The 17,812-nt window shown below is 35.8% G+C and overlaps 1 protein-coding gene across 1 annotated transcript in view; it reads left to right on the top strand.

Annotated features, from left to right (window-relative positions):
- The window catches only part of CPLANE1 (ciliogenesis and planar polarity effector complex subunit 1), a 58,961-nt gene that overhangs the window by 31,127 nt on the left and 10,022 nt on the right, over positions 1–17,812 (top strand). Inside the window, exons 30-44 of the mRNA XM_079330114.1 lie at positions 1,712–1,791; positions 2,660–2,728; positions 4,229–4,421; positions 5,013–5,270; positions 5,427–6,167; positions 8,332–8,519; positions 9,747–9,876; positions 10,796–10,850; positions 11,912–12,016; positions 12,490–12,582; positions 13,229–13,341; positions 13,595–13,793; positions 14,057–14,298; positions 15,684–15,777; positions 16,407–16,574. Coding sequence (XP_079186240.1) covers positions 1,712–1,791; positions 2,660–2,728; positions 4,229–4,421; positions 5,013–5,270; positions 5,427–6,167; positions 8,332–8,519; positions 9,747–9,876; positions 10,796–10,850; positions 11,912–12,016; positions 12,490–12,582; positions 13,229–13,341; positions 13,595–13,793; positions 14,057–14,298; positions 15,684–15,777; positions 16,407–16,574 — 2,728 coding nt within the window. The remainder of the gene's footprint in view (positions 1–1,711; positions 1,792–2,659; positions 2,729–4,228; positions 4,422–5,012; positions 5,271–5,426; positions 6,168–8,331; positions 8,520–9,746; positions 9,877–10,795; positions 10,851–11,911; positions 12,017–12,489; positions 12,583–13,228; positions 13,342–13,594; positions 13,794–14,056; positions 14,299–15,683; positions 15,778–16,406; positions 16,575–17,812) is intronic.

Below are 17,812 nucleotides of genomic sequence, written 5' to 3' on the forward strand. Positions count from 1 at the left end.
AATCTGAGCCATAAAAACTCTTGGTCAACTCCTCATCCATCCCCAGGCGAAGCTCCATGTACTCCAGCCAGTCACTGACATAGAGGGTGACATCCACTCCTTGTCTCCCCCTCCTGGCCTTCCTAAAGAGCCTATATCCATCCATTCCAACACTCCAGTCATCAGAACCATGACACCATGTCTGCAATGCCAGTAAGATCGTACCTGGCAGATGTACATGTTTCCAACTCTTTTATTCCCCATGCTTGTGTTGGAGATGAAGCCGAGTTATTGGCAGGAGTAGTTGTAATTCCTTTGTGCAGCTCTTCAGGTGTTCTGTTGACATGCAGTTCCTCTCCAGGCATCTTTCTCTGACCCTGGCAAAAAATTGCCCCTCCACTGGCAACTTTAGTTTTAAGCTCTCTTTCATTTTGCCAAGACTATGACTGAAGGTGTTCCTCCCTTTCTCTGATAGATGAACCCCATCAGCCCTCAGCAGACTAGGTTCTCAGAGCAAGTGTCATGGCTTAAGAAGCTGTGCTCCTGGCTGTGGCACCAGTCCTGTAACCGTTTTTTTATTCACCGGGTTCAAACCCTTTCAAACCCCTTCCTTTTGACTGGGAGGATTGGCTATGCACTCCAGAGCCCGCACTGCCACTCCCCTCTCAGCCTGCTCATGGATGTGTCATTGACACCCCTGTGAAACAACAGTAGCGAGTAATAGTGGCTTGGCTGTCTCAGAGACATCCCTGACAGGACCCCCCGGGGAAGCAGCACCTCTCTAGAGAGTGTGTCAGGTCAGCAAGTGGTTGCCTTGTTATTTCTCAGGAGAGAGTTGCCTCCTATTTCCACCCTTCAACTTTCCATAGTTGCGCTGGTTGTAACACCAGGACAAGGTCTGGCTGCCTTAGTTAGCTCCAACATTTCTCCTGACATGACAGGATCTTACATGGAGGCATTGAATTGTTATGAACACTGTTTTCAAAGTATCCTGAATGCATCAATATATTTGTGAACTTGAGGGCTAAATTGTTTAGGGTTGCTGAATCTTCTTCCTTGCTAATAATAAAAGTTACAATTAAAAGTAGTAAAGTGAGATCTGTTCTGGGCCCTTTTGAAAATGTGTGTATACTTTGATATATGTATATTTAGTAAAGGTAATTATATATATATATATATATATATATATATATATATATATAAATCGAATTGATTTAAAAAAAAAATTAGCTATATCAAGATGTTTATTTTGCTTCTGTCTGAAAACTCAGTCTGCATTAATGAATGTGTTGTGGTATTCGATTTTTTCAGTACATTTTACTGTAGTGAATCTATGGCCTGTGTGAAATCCTACAATTGTTTCAGTTTCTTAGTTTGTAGATAGTTTGTGTATGCTGGGGTTGTTTCCACACTTTCATCTTTACCTATGGGGGTGTGAATGTATATCCAGGCTACTATATGAATTTGGAACTAAAATCTCATAATAATGATATTGTTTTAAAAAAAAGAAAGATGTGAATTGTTACATCTCTTTGTTGCTGATCTGTAACTGTCTCCTGATAAGTTTTTAATTTAGATCATTTCTAGTCAGTTTTTTTAAAATTGGATGATTTATCAAAAATACCTTTGCCATAGGCTAGATAACTGATTTTATTGTGTTTATTGAAGCAGGAGGGATGGAAAAATTCACAAGTTCAGACATGTCTTTTATGGGTTTTTTTATATTCAACAGGTTGCCATTTCAGCTGTAGACAATGCTCAAGAAGATCAAATCATGGAAAAAACAAAGGAAGAAAAGGCTGAACAGAATATGTAAGGGTTTTGTTGTTTTTTTTAAATTCCTTTTTTAATGTTGCCTAAAAGTCTAAAGTAATTTTGTTAATGAGACATCCAGTGATGTCTCAGGGGTTCCTGCTGTTCCTTATAGCAACAAAGCCTTAGTTTCAAACAGTTTCAGTGATCTCATATTTCATGTGCAGGCATTTCACATGTATGAAGATCTGGGTTGATGAGTCATTATTTTAGTAGTGATCTAATAAAATAAGCATGTTTTGTGGGAAGGTGTATTTTATCTAGGAGAAAGAGAATAACTGGGAAAATGGAAAATCTCATTGTGATGGCATATAAATAAATCAATGTCCCTATGTATACATAATTTTTGTGAAAGACTTTGAAATTATTTTTAAATACTTGAAATCCTCTACTTTTTAAAATTACTTATTTTAAAAAGATGCAATGTAAGATGCTCCTCCAGCATTTATTATGGCATTGTTTTTTCTGTTCTAGAGATGCAGATTATAGTGATATTAAGAGTATTAGTTAAATTGGGTTTTCTCTTCCTTTGTGTACTAGAATCAACCTCTTTTTTGCCTGTTTTCTGTCTTGAATGGCAGGAACTTTTTCAGTGCTTTTGTTTGAGTCAGTTTCTGATTGCTAGGGGAGACAAAACATGAATGTCAGTATTTGCCAGTTCAGATTGCAGTGTAATGCAGTAATTGAAGCAATGCAGATCAGTATAGCTTTGATCAGGTGGCTTTCAGGTTATTTTATCTCATACTAATTAAAATACTTTTTCAGGAGGTTATGTATATATTTATACACATGTGAAAATACATAATGGAAACAGAAGCATAACAAATTATTGTAGTATTGGCAATACAATTTTTTTCTCTCTCTACAGTATGACTGAGGTTGTTACTAGCACCCTTTCCCATTCATTCGCTTTAAAACAAGATGCAGAAGTTCCTAGGTAAGATAAAGTTATATTGTTTTATATAATAAAATAGTATTTTCAGTTTGAAGTAATGTGATGTGTAGATTTGAATGCAAAATATTTGCAGGTAGAGTGTATTGCACCTGCAAACTAAGTAGCTTTATCTAGTACTTTTTTTGTACTATTAATCATTGTGGATCGTGTGATCTTGTGTGTTGTCTGGATTATCACACTACTCCAAAGTAATTCAGAGTTACCATATTTCAAAAAACATGACAGTTTCATTTTCTGGTTCTGGACATTATATAACAGTACTCTAAAAGATACTTGATTGTATGAAATACCTGAACAATAATATTTAAAACTTATATGTACATTTTAATTAAAATTACTAAAATGCATCTATCCTATGGCAACTGATAGATTTACATAATATATACAAAATAAAGAGAATATTTGAATTGAGGAAAGGATTCAAGAGTCAGTCTCAAGCTTTCAGTTCTAGAACAATGCTCTGTGAGGCTTTTTTCATCTTGGAGGAAAATATGAACTACACATACTTTTGAGTTCCATTTTCATGTGTCTCTAATCTCTTTTCTTTCTGAACTCCTCATGCCAACTGTTTTCAAAAGAAGTTTTACTTTGACATTTGGCATTTTAGGTCATACCTGCATGTTCTAATTGCTTTTCAAAAGATTTCATATGCCCCTTCACACTTATTAAATATCTAAACCTCATTAACCATTACTTTGTGATTCTGTTTGTTCACATGCTTGGGAACTATCCTGAACAATTGTGAAAAGTCCTCTAAGAGTTGCCTGTATCCATAGCAATGTCAGCATTTATCTTAAACAGAGGAATGTCTTTTGGGTCAATTTCTATTGGTGTCTTCAGCTTTTTAATAGCTTAATGTAAATCCCATCCCCCTCTTCTTCATGTAAGGACTAATGTACTTAATATTCTTTACCTATTAAAAGATCATGTTATTACTGTGGGAAAATGTAACGTATTGTATGTGTTACTCTGATTTTAAATTATTTTCTTTAATCTGAAATCTTGTTACTTTTTAAGCCAAAATATCTAAAGGAGCATTAAATCAGAATGAATCAGAGTTCTTCCTTTTTTCAAATAAAAATGTTCCTCTTCATTTTCCATGAGAAAATGTTTGACTTTATGACTAACCAGGCCTTTTTTCTGTCTTTTTTGTCAAATCATTGTTTTCTGCCTGTAGTGAAAATTAGTAGTATATTTCTCTAGTGAAAATAATATTTTAGATACACTTGTGGCTACAAAAAGTTATAGAAATTACATCTTTACTACTGTTTTTCATTCAGTATTTTAAGAAGTGTTAAGAAATATATTCTACATCTTCTGTCAAGATTGTGCACTTTTAATTATTAAGTTGTTCGTACATATTAATTACGTTTTTAAAATACTCATGTATATTTAAAATTTTTCTGGATTGATTTAAGACAACCTTGTATAGGTGTTTTGAACTCTGAATGTTTTTCATAGTTTGTTCTTTTCTTTCCTAAGCAGTGCAGACATTTCTGTTAGTAATTCTCAGCCTTCTCAGACTGCTGTGTCGACTATGTCAAGTCTTGCCTCCCATACTTCTGTTTGTGCAAAGAAGCAAGAAGTCAAGGAAGAAGTCCCTAGAGAAGAGAAACCAGACACATCAGAAACTGTCAGGCAGATGCTGCAAGATGAAATGTTTAAATTAGTTCAGGTGAGAGCATCTAATTATTTTAAGTAGTTTTCTTGGTTCTGACTGTACTGTTAATAAAAATGGAAATAATTACTGTTCTAAAGACCTTTTGTGTGGTTGTTTTTGAAACAGATTTCCAATTCCATATCAACAGCTGTGAAACTTATTTTAGGCTTAACTCTTGCTTTTAATTAAAGAAAATTATAAAATAATAGATGTTTGAGTGTGTTTTAGCTCACATGAGTCAATGTTGTTTATTAGTTTACATTTGGAAGAATTCTGATGCTGTAATAACTTTTTAACTGCACTAGGGTTTAAGTGGTGGTAATATGTTGAGCCAGTTTTAAGTGACCTTATATTTATTGAAACCAAAAAGTGAAGACATTTGTCTTGCTTTAGCATAACCTGTCTGTGGCAGCTATTTATGTATCTTACAAGAAAGTCCAGTATAGTAAACAATTATACAAATGAATCATTATTGAATCGTCCCATTATTGGGATATTGTTTGTTTTATCACCTGGTAGTGAACAGCTGCAAGATAGCCTGACATTTTTGTCAGGATTTCTGTTAACATTTTTAGCATTGCTAACTTTGTTCATGTGTGTATTCAGCTCCAGCAGATCAACTTCATGAGTTTAATGCAAATAATGCAGTCATCCTTTACCAATGTGCCAAATGTTCAACAAATATTACAGCAACATCAATTGGTTCATCTAGTCAGGAGCCAGGCTGCACACACTGCTGAAAGCAGTGCTTCTCCAAAAACACAAGTGCCCACTCAAGAAGAAAAAGGAAAAACTGGTGAAGAGAGCTCTGTTTTTCAGCCAAGGAAGGGGGTCGAAGATCAAAGCAACAATAGTCAAATAAAAGTAGGTATAACAAAATATGGTTTATGAAAACTGTTCAGTATATCTGATATCTGTCCTGTCCAGTTAGGAAATATATTTGTAGTGATTGATGTCAACAGAACTATTTTTGTGCGTGGTTGATATGTAAATGCTGGTTTGTTTGCTTTTCTCATTTAGAATCATCTGGATATGAGTGCCTCGTTGACATTATTTGAAAGCAGCAGCAAGGAAACAGGATTGTCACCATCCCAAGATCTGCATTCTTCAGTGCCTACTAAACCACTTCATCTCCTAGCTCCTCCCTCAGGCGTCCAGAAAAAAATTAGGCTTATCCCTGTTGAAAAAAAAATTAGTTGCTCTAATGGGTTTCCTTTGCTTAAGCTTGAATCAAGTTATCATGTCAAAACATCATTTTTACATCCAACAGAAATGTCATCAGCATTTGCCAAACCACCCCCAGTACCACGAGTAGCTTGGAGCTTATCAGATTCCTTATGGAACCATCAGTCATCATATGTACCAAAAAAGAGTAAGACAGAAGATTTCCACAGTAGATATAACACTGAGAATCCAAGACAAATGCATGAGGAAAAGGAGAGATGGGCAGAAACAGTGCATAAGGGACCTCCCAAACATCTGAATCCAGATCTGTATGAAGGACAGCAAGAAGATTTACCTCAGCCTCAGTTCCCTGCAAATATGAATGTGTTCAAAGGACCAGCCATTCAGAACCTGGCTGGTATTCCACTGTTGCACTTGCAACTTGACCCAGTACCTAGAACTCCACCAGCTGTAAGGCAGCCAGTCACTACTACTTTAATACCTGTTAAACCTGCAGAAAAGGATGCTGACTTCAGAGAAACACCACGGGATAAAGGAATATCACTACTTCAGATTAATTTACCTCAGCAGAAGAAGGTACCAGATTTTTTCCATTCACAAAAAGGGTAGGAAGGAGGATCCTGGTAATTACAGACTAGTTAGCCTGGCCTCTGTACCTGGTAAGGTAATGGAACAGGTCATCATGCAGCATTTACAGGATGGCCAGGGTGTCTGATCCAGCCATCCTGGATTGAGGAGGGGCAGGTCGTGTTTGACCAGCCTGATCTCCTTTTATGACCAAGTGACCCATCTAGTGGATGCAGGAAAGGCTGTGGATGTTGTACCTGGACTTCAGCAAGGCCTTTGACACTGTCTCCCACAGCACACTCCTGGAAAAGCTGCAGGAGCAGCTTGGACAGGAGCACTCTGTGCTGGGTCAGGAACTGGCTCGCCCAGAGAGGGGTGAACAGTGCTGCATCCAGCTGGGATCAGTCACCAGTGCTGTCCCTCAGGGCTCTGTGCTGGGGACAGTCCTGTTCAGTACTTTTATTGATGAGTGGATGAGGGTGTTGAGTCTTTCATCAGTAAATTTGCAGATGACACTAAGCTGGGAGCATGTGTTGGTCTGTTGGAAGGTAGGAGGGCTCTGCAGAGAGATCTGGACTGGTTGGATGCCTGGGCAGAGTCCAATGGATGAAGTTTAATAAGTCCAAGTGCTGAGTCCTGCATTTTGGCCACAATGACCCCTGCAGTGTCACAGGCTGGGGACAGTGTGGCTGGACAGTGCCCAGGCAGAAAGGGACCTGGGGGTGCTGGTCAGCAGTTGACTGGACATGAGCCAGCAGAGTGCCCTGGTGGCCAAGAAGGCCAATGGCCCCTGGCCTGCATCAGGAACAGTGTGGCCAGCAGGAGCAGGGAGGTCATTCTTGCCCTGTACTCAGCACTGGTGAGTGCTGTGCCCAGTTCTGGCCCCTCAGTTTAGGAAGGACCTTGAGACACTTGAGTGTGTCCAGAGGAGGCAACAAGGTGAGGGGCTTGGAACACAAGCCCTGTGAGGAATGACTGAGGGAGCTGGGAGTGTTTAGCCTGGAGAAAAGGAGACTCAGGGGTGACCTTATCACTCTCCACAACTCCCTGAAAGGTGCCTGTACTCAGGTGGGGGTTGGTCTCTTTCTCCAAGCACTGACAGAACCAGAGCTGCACCAAGGGAAATATGGGTTGGATATTAAGATAAAGTTTTTTACAGAAAGAGTGATAAAGTACTGGAATTGTCTGCCCAGGGAGGTGGTGGTGTCACCATCCCTGGATGTGTTTAAAAAGACTGGATGTGGCACTCAGTGCCATGGTCTAGCTGAGGTGTTAGACTCTATGATCTTGAAGATCTCTTCCAGCCTGGTGACTCTGTGATTCTGTAATAATGTATTTTTCTAAGTTGTAGTGTTTTGTCAGTTTCACAATTTCTTACTCATCACTAGTAAGTTCATGTTTACAGACTATGGAATTTTGAATTGTTCAGCACAGGTACCAGGAGGGATCTAGAACTAAGGGTATCTGCTTACTGACATGACAATATGAGGCAGACTACAAGCCTGAAATTGTTTTTACTACGTTAGATTGATTCTACATTACATAGTTCATCAACATTCAGCCCACTGGTAATGAGTATGAAGAATTTACTATCTAAAATACTGGATAATATTTGTATGGTAAAAAAAATTAGGGTTTTTCCCTGGAGATTATAACAGAATTATTTAGAGAAATGTGGTAAACAATCCTTTTTTGCAGGGCAGAAATGGAATGGTAAAAGGCTTGCTAAGAAAATGTTACAGATGCTGAATACCTGATGTTTTGAAAAATGTTATTCTTATAGACTTGCATGCTTGCATGTCCCTGTTGAGAAGAATGAAAATACATTTCCTTGAAAGGTGCTTCTTCCTTCCTTGTCTACATTGGATGGTTCCTAACTTCACCCTCAGCTATGTACATAAGAAATGCAAATATTAGTGAAATATGTTCTGTGAAGAAAGTTAATACGCTCTGTAGAGAAAAGTCATACCTTTTAATTAATTTTCAGAAAATAGTTTTCACATGTACATATTGGCAGAGGTTCTGGTCTGATGCTATTAATAGTCTGTTTCCATATTCTTTACAAATGCTACGGGAGTTTTGTTTGTGCAACTGAAAATCCAAACTGGACTTCTTTTCTCACTCAATCTGACTTGGACTCCTCTCCCTGTTTTTGGTCTTCTTTTTCTCTTAGGTACCAAAACTCATCCCACTTCAAGATCTCATTGCATTTGAGCAACGCCATAGGCATCATTCTGTGCCCAGTACTTCCTTTGCACAAGACCAAACCAAACCTATGCAGCTACTAAGAACTGAAGTTGAACCATTTGAACTTAGAGATGTGCAGAACAATAGAAAAAAAAGGCAAGCCAAGTTTTTTAAGTGGAACATCATTTTGGCAGACTGAATGGTAGCCTATACCTTCTAGCTGTGACATCAGAGGCAGTGTATTCTCCCAGCAGGGGATTAAATAGCAAATGCTAGTAAAGACACAGCAGAAGGGTGTCATTAGGGTGTGAGGAGTTCTTGCTCTTAGGAGATTGATAGGAAGAAAATTCAAGAGGAAATGTTTTTCAATCCACTGTGTTTTAAAATCTTGCTGTCTTCTGACTATTTGCTATATACTCTTTATGAAATGCTTTGTTCCTTACACAGTGAATATTAGTAGACTGCTGTCTAGGCTGCAATTATCACTCTCATCTTCAAGAAGGAAAGGATTATATGCTTTCAGTATAATAAAATATGTAGGCTGTTTATAATACAGATGGTGATTAGCAAAATTCCTGCTGAAGCTGGGTTGGTTTTTGCCTTGCTAGGTATGTTATTTGTAATTTGCAAAATTTGATCTATTTGATGTTAATTGATTGCACAAACAGTTAAAACAATTTGTTTATGTTGCTTGCATATCTTTGTTCATTTCTCATGTAATGCTGATAGAATGTTCTGGAACAGAATACTTGGTTTCTTTTAATTAAAATGCTTTTAATTCTGTCATTCTGGAACAGAGGCGCAATGCCAGTTTTTCACTCTTGAAGTGAAAACTTGCTACACAAGTAACTGCAGATAGAGTTTAGAATACATTTTAATCCTATCTGTGGAAGTACTTAAAGCTACAGTTGCTGTCATATAATCTACTTGTCACATATTAAAGAAGAAGCTACAGTTCCTGTTGTGTAATCTTGTCACCTAGTAATTAGAAAACTGCTATATAATTGAAGTTTGCTTCTTAGAGATTCCTTATAGGCATTTTGTCTGGTAATTATCAGTTATAGACAAGATATAGATATGAAATGTTATGTAGTTTCTAATATCTAGTATAAATAGTTTATTAGACAGTTAATTGATTTTAGTGTGATTGTTGGTATTTTAATGTATTCCTACAACATTTTCTTGTAGACTTCAAGCAGATAGAAATTGTGGCTTGAACTCATCTGTATGCAGCAGCTGTTTATCTTTTCCAATCTGTGTTTCAGTGTTTATTCTTAATAGTAATCTTTCCTAGAAAACAACAATTATAGGTATTGTTATTATTTCAGAGTACTTCTTACTCTTTATCTAAATAATAATAATAATAATAATAATAATAGTATGTAATTAATATGTTGACAGTAAAAAGAAGCGTAGTAAGAAACAACTGAAAGAAAAGGAGAATAAGAAGAAACCAAACGTGTCCTTCCGTCCAGACGACTCCATCATCAGTATCAGTGACACAGCAGTGGTTACTGAATCAGAGACTGGGGTATAAAATTATTCTTTCTTTCATAGCCTTTTTCCATTCAGGTATTTGTAGAAAATAAAGAAACAAAGCTATAAACCAAACAATAATATATTTCTCTTCCAGCCTAGAAACAGTGTGCATATTTTTAATTCATATACTTGCATTTTCTGTAAACACGAGATCAATTTTTATAAAGGATTCCAAGGTTGCTATTATTTTTTCCTGGAACATGAACTCTGTTTTCATAAGATATCAGTAATATGTACATTTGCAGTAAATACATACAAAAATGTTAAAAATGAAAAAAAAAAATTCCTAGTAGTAATGGTAGGACAAATGACAGGCATTACTCTTTTCATGTGGGGCTGGATGAATGACAGTATAGGAGTAAGGATGTGGAGCATTGGGATCTCAGTTCTGTCCCAGCCCCAGACACTGAAAGAAGAAAGCCTCATCAAGCTAGGATTTGATTAGGTCTTTTTGATATCTTTTTTGGTGTTAACCTTGCAAGTACCAAATTTCCAGCTAGAACATTGCCAGTTTAGTGCTGGATCACTACCCAGAGCTGTGTTTCTGGTCCATACCATACTTCCACTGAGACTTCACTCCAGCACAGCAACTGGAGACCCTCACCTGACCTGGAGATGTTAGTCAGGGTACAGCAGGGGTTGGATAAACTCAAAGAGGAAGAAGAAATTTGTTTTACTGCACATCACCTCAAGGTACATTAGAGAATGTTATATAGTCAGTAAATTCCACTAAGCTGGAATGGATCAGAGCAATTTAAAAAGGGGTTGAGAAAAGTATGTGACAATTATTTCTTGTTTTTTTCTCCAAGTCATTACTCATATGAGGTATATTCGATAGTTAGCATCACCAAGAAAGCTTTTAATCTGCACTGGAACTATTTTAAAGATGGTTCTTTTTTTCCTTATATTAGGATCACAAACCAGAATCAACATGTTATATTCAAGATGGTTTTTTCATCTCAAGGGGCAAGTACAAGTCTTTTTAATGCTTTGAGTGCTCAAAAAAAAAAAAAAATCAAGGTGCATTAGTGTATGAGAATTCACAGTAAAACTGCAATTCTCAACATGTTAAAAACTAGGATAATGTGGTCTGTGGGCAGTAGAGCTTCCTGTCTTATGGGATCTTTCCCCACTTCTTTCAGAATGTACAACAGGTGTGCAGAATTTTTGAGAGGCATTCATTTTAGGGGATTGGTATGGAGAAAGATGCAGGCAAGTTTAAGATCTCATATGGATTATCTGAAGATTCAGAATAGTCTTCCCCAAAATTCTAGAAGTATTAAATTTTTTCTTCACAATGAGTGATAGACTTGTATTTATGTTTATAAATAATAGACTTAATGAAATAATAACAGTATGTCAAGTTAATTTAATTATCTGTGGTTGACAGTGATTTTATGTGATAATCAAAATAATTCTGTAAGCAATTCAAATCCTATTTTTTTTTTTTTTTAAAAGACATTATTCCCACATTGTTTGCCTGCATATTCTAATTACAAAAAATTTAGGGCTCTTGTAAAAGATACTTAATGCATGCAACGTTTCTAGCTTGTGCTTTTGGAAATATTTCCTTCTTTATATTATGTTAATTCATGATATTATTCAGTTCTGTCACAGGACAAAATGTAATTCATTCTTTGAAAGTTGACCTCAAAGAAATGCAAACTTGGTGGAAAAAACAATAAAGAAATTAAGACATATATATCATAAATATTCTTTCTCTCATTTTAGAATGTGAAGCAGACTGCTACTGTTCAGCATACTAGAATATTTAATTTAAATTCACATATCCAAACTGAATCTTGGTTTTAATTCAATGTAACATTGTGTCAGTTATATATTCACATAAACTTGGTTGCATGAACTTTTCTTAGAATCATTTATGAGGTATGCTTAGGGAAAAGTTAGTCACCTGTCAGAAATACAGATATGTTGGACCCCATAGTTGTGAGTCAGTATCATTGCTTTCAAAGATGTCTAATTTTTATATCATTAATAGACACCTATTTTGTATTATCATATTTTAGATGCAATGGAGAAAGCAAGTGCTATCTCAGCAGATCTACATTATTTGGCTTCTGTAGGAAAAAAACCAGCAGAAACTCAAGATGCAAGTACAAATACTAACCCAGGTAAGTCTGCACAGGTGATTTACAAAAACCAACTGTTTCTGGTGATGCTTCTTGATTAGTTGTATTAGTTTTGTTCAGTTTTCAAAATGCAGCAAGCTAGTAAAGGGGAAGCAATTTTTTGTGTTCTCATTTTTTATTTCAAAAAGAACTAAACCAGAAAACATTGCAATATAAATTATAAAGCAGTGGTTAAAATTATTATAATTAAAAATATTACTGACCAATTATGCTTTTTTTCCTCATACTTTCTGTAAATCAGATGTACAGTGACTTACTTTTTTTGGAAGGTTGTTTTAACTTGATTATCTAAATTCATTTTAGACATTGTTACACAATTGACTGAAATTGTTTCCTTACTCTTCCTGCACTTTGATTGTGAAGTGGCAAATCAGAAATGTATGTTTGGATAATGCATTGGTATTTTTACTGTCCTTAAACTCATGCGTTCTGGTCTTCTTTTTTTTCTGATTAAGTGCTCAGTTCATATCAGGATCAGGGAATCAGTGGTGGAAATGAGGTTTCCAAAGTTCAAGAAAATGAGCTGGTCACGTCTGTTCCTGTGTCAGGTGTGGCTGCAGTCTTTCTCTGCTTCATTTGTTGTTTGGGAAGTCTGTGCAAGTGTTAGTATTCTATGAGGGGTACCTGAGACAGCTTGACACAGGGTGTAGATAGCATGATAATTTAACTGAGTTCTTTAAATTAAATTCTTATTTTGTGGATTTTAGCTTGATTTTAGTGCCCATTTAATCTTTGAGATTTAGTGTAATATAGACCAAATGAATTGATCAGTTGTATGTTGAAACAAATAACATGAAATTGAGCTGCAGTAGCATAGTTCCATAAATACATTACATAAATTTCAATACCCAAGTATTTTCCTTGTGGTGCCAAGAGAGCATACGAATTTTTCCATTATTGTGAAATTCAACAGTGTTTATCCATTTGAATATAATTTTACTACATCACATGATTCATTTGCAGTTGGTTTTATTAGGGGTTTCTCTCTGAGTAATCTAATTTATTTGGATTAAGTAAAGATGCAGATTTTTTTTTACCTAAGTAGGAGGGACTTGGATATTAATAGCAATCTAGATGGCAGCTTAGTTAAAGCTTTTCTTATCTTATAGGGAATGCAGAGCTGTGTCCTAATAGTCTGAAGTTTTTGTGGCTTTTACTGTGAATTTAATACTGACTATTATTATTTCCTTGTAGAATCATCTAGTTCCTCTGTGATACTACTGCCAAACATGTATTTAAACCCGAGTTTCCCCACTGAACTGAATGAGAAACCTTCACCCTTCTTTCTGTCAGATGCACCTGATTTGGTTAGTGATCTAATATACCTATGGCTGAAATGTATTTTAAGTATACTGTTTGTCTTCATGAATTTGGGTTGTTTGTATCTTCATGAGTCTGTTGTATAATATGACAGGGAAGACTGCATTTATTTTGTTCCCAAAACAAAAAGCCTTTCATCTACAAATGTAAAGAGGCAAACACAGGGAATGGTGAACTATGCACTATAAACAGCTCATTCAAAACACACACTGTATAATTCTTCATTATCTTGTTGTTTAGCATAATCAGGAATATATCAGTGTGACTGACATTGAAGACAGAGACATCCTTAGCAATTTGCCCATAATGCCTGAGTCTGCAGAAGAGATAGCTGCTGCACAGCAGGATGAGGAGCTTGAAATTCCATGTCCTGCTGAACCTCATCACACAGCAGCTTCAGTTACTAGTGCCATTCCACCTGGGGGACTTCAGAAGCAAGGTAAACCATTTCAATTTTACATTCAAGATAAAGTAATACTCTTTTGTTGTAATATTCCCACAGAAAATCTGCAGCCTTTCCCCAATTAATGTCTTCATAGTCTTAAACATCAATATTGGTACAGTTGACTTTTTTTGTAATGATTCTTGACTTCTAAAACACATTATTGGGTATGACACATTTGTACCTAATTACTTGCAATACTCAGGTGCTTGTGGCTTATTCAGTGATATTGGTGCATTTTTTATTTTTATTTTTTTAAGATGATCATCAGAAAAAAGTATCAAGCAAATTGCAAAAGAAGGACAAGTCAGATTTTTTTACAGATTTTGTAACTTGGAACATTCCACATGAAGATGAAGGAAATCTTCCTTCCTCGGGGTTTCCATCCAAAGTAATTGAAAAAGAATACTTTTCCACAAAGCAGAAGGAAATGGATATGCAATTACAGACTCTACAGAACATAGCAGATAATATGGAGCAAGATTTCAGAAATAGCAGAATTGTGAGTGATTGAGTTTTAAATTGTTTATTTTTTCAACTAAAGACAAAACCTACATTCTGGAACAATGTGTTCTCAAATCTGCTTAGTATCTGTTGAGAGATACTGAGAATAATATTATAAATATATAATATGTTTATTTTATATTTGTTATATTATATATATATGTATTATAATACAAATTTTACTTTTATATATATATAATGGAAATTATGCTTTTATATATATATATTATAATACAAATTTTGCTTAGATATATATATATATATATATATATATACACACACAGTGTTCTTTGATATTTAGTGCTGAATCTGTTGACTGACATTGACTGACATGGTTGCTTACAATGAACCAAATGTTGGCCAGAATGGTGATGTTATTAGTGAATGGGCAGAGAATATTTAATTTCTGTTCAGGCTGAGCAGGAGACATTTTTGGCAAAGACTTCTTCAGTTGTGCCTATGCAAAATATTGTGTGAGTGTTTCTGGAACCTGATCCAATTTGCTTCAAAAAATATTTGCACTTTTGCCATCTTTATAAATCCTAATATTGAAGTAAAATAAAATTGGGCTTTGATGGATCTTTTAGGTGTCTTCTAATTCAGGGTATTCTGTGATTCATAAAAATTTAAAGACTTCATTATGTCACTTACAATTATTACACTCAGGTAGATTATTTAATCACTTACATTCTTTATCAAGGTTGTTATTTAAATCAGATTATTTAAAAGCCTGTAGGGGAAAAAATCTTGATTTATCCTGTATTTGTTTCAGCATTTCATAGTTACCAGGGTTTTTAATATCTAGCCAAGTCCTGAAGAAAACCCCCCTTTTTTTGCCTTTTTTTTTAGTTCATAGTAGTTGGTAATTAATTTTATAACAATTTCTCATGTATTACATATCAGTTATGAGATTTTTTTCTTTTGAGACTAATGCTCAGTAAAATGTCTCATTCTGGGTTAGTCAGTTCTAGTTTTGATTTTCCAATTTGAAACTTCAGACTTATGAAGATGATCTAAGTATATTAATATCTGTGAGTTTTAGATAAAATATGTATTGGAAGACTTCAGCTACTTTAATAGTAATGTGATTGGTAGGTGTAAAACTGTCCAAACAAATAATAGAAATTATATGTAATTTTCTCAAAGCAAATATCCAGAATATCCAGATATCCAGAAATTCTTACAATAAATGAATCTACGTGAGCTACTTTGATACCTGAACTTTTTTGTTTGTTTTCAGTCAGGAAACTGCATTTAAAATGTTTGCAAGATTCTGACAAGAAAAATATATTTGAAGTGGACTTTGCATAAATGTCTGTGGTGTAAGTCTCAGAAATACCTTGAAGAAAGTATCATTACCTAGTTTTTGGGTTTCACTTACAGTTAGTGAAGCTGATAGAAGATTTTGAAATGGCTGCTGATTCAGACCTTGGTGCTCGTCCTGCAGTCTCTGAAGCTGCTGGAGTCATTGGTGGTGGTATGTGTCCAATTAACAGAAGGATAATAAGTTTGTCATGGAATATGCATCTTAAATAACATTTAATTACCACTGACGTTTAATGCAATCCCTAAAGGTGTTACTGAAAAGCGAAAATACCTGAGATAGAAATAAGATGAAAGGTAGCCAGTCTGAATATTGATTACAATATCTGCTGGTTTTATTAAAATCTTACTTCAGCTTAAATGTTTACTAGGGCAGAAGTATTGAATGATTCATTGTTTATTTAACAAATAACAATGTAGGATCTACTTATAGCTGCTGTAGTGTGCCAAGAGCGTAGTCTAATCTACTTATGGAGTTAATACAAAGCCAAGTGGTGGAACCAAATCTTGGCTATATCTGTATTCATACGTAAGACGATATTTAGGATGCCCTTTAGGCTCACACAGAGCAGCTCCTGGTTCAGCCATTTTCTTGGTGTGTTCAGGACTGGTTCACACACCACAGCCCTGGGAGTGTCCTTCTGTAAGGAGGCACAGCTGATCCAGGTCCAGGCTGTTGCAGGTGACAGATAAATTAAAAATGCCACTGACCAAAATACAAGAGTATTTGTGAGGATTCTCCATCAGTCTACACTAAGTACAATTTTTATTTTTCTTTCACAGATTCAGAACATCACTTGACAGGCATGATTTTTGAAGATGTTATAGATGACCAAAAGGAGATCTCAAACCTGGAATATCCTATGTGCAGTTCTACTGCAGTGGATGCACACTCTCCTGCCTCTGCAGCCTTGGCTTCTAACTCTCCCAGTGGCCTGAAGTCACGTTCTGGTATAATCTTTATTGTATATTTTCCCCCTTTGCATCTTTTAAAAACAAGTGAACCTTTTCTTCATGTTGTAATACTTTCTCATGGCTGTTAAACAGAATGTTATGTAATGCCCATGAGCTCATTAAAGTCAGGCCTGAGTCTTTCTGGATTGCATTATTTAGATTGGCATCACTGATGTGTTCTGATAATGAGTTTGTTACATGACATAACAGTATCACTAAGCTTTGAAAACTGTTCAGCAGTGAATCATACTTTCGCTCAAATTCACTGTTATTGAAAGAAAATAGTCAACGTTGGGTCTGTTTCTAAAACCCATCACTGTGCTGCTTTGTACTTATTTACCTAAGTGGATATAAGTGACTGTGGTATCACATAACATTCAGAGCTTCTTCCAAATGCTGTCTTGATCCTCTCTTGTCTCCCTATGTCTAGAGAGATGACACCTCTGTTAAATCCAGCCTAGATCAACAAAATCAATTGGCTTATTTCTTTGACAGTAACTACTGTCTGTTCCTAAAAGATTGTTTTATGAGGTCTAATCATTTTTAAAACTGAGGTTAAATTGATTTTTGCAGTTATGAAGACTGCAGTAGCATTAAAAGGAGGAGGAAAAACCATTCTGCAAGCAATCTGTTGCCTGAGGTTAAAAATGCAGTTGTATTGTTTTCTCTGCATATTGCCTGCATTGCTTGCAGTGAGGCTCCCAAAAGTGATATGTGCTTTGTACATGTGAATGTGCATTTGATAGTCACATTTACAGCAATCTGTCTTAAACAGTATTAAAACATGGTTCCTGTGTCTGTATACAGCAAGTGAATCTCAAATAGTACACACACCCAGTTAAATTTTGAAAAGAGTAATAGAGTTTTCTAGGTATAAACTTGTTAATTGCAAGCTAAGAAAACTACAGGTGATACTAAGTTACAACTATAATTTTTTGAGATGGAGAGATTAGTTTAGGAGAGAAAGCAGTGCTCTTCCTTTCAAGACAACCATACTGCTCTTCAGTTGCATCTTCTGAATTCCAAGCTTCTTCTGAGTGCCTGGATTCCTCAAGTAAGTGTCAATCGTTAATTTCCATGAAACACTGTATAATTCATTGGAATAGATAATTTCCAGTTAGTTGGTCATGGCAGAAATCTGTCAATAGCAACCATATCTTCCTTGCAAAACTACCCACAAAAGTTAGCAGCTGTTAATGAATGCTCTCTGGAGCCTCTGTGCTCACCTGGCACTC

Source organism: Erithacus rubecula, assembly GCF_903797595.1.
Source record: "Erithacus rubecula genome assembly, chromosome: Z".
In the NCBI taxonomy this organism is placed as follows: domain Eukaryota; kingdom Metazoa; phylum Chordata; class Aves; order Passeriformes; family Muscicapidae; genus Erithacus; species Erithacus rubecula.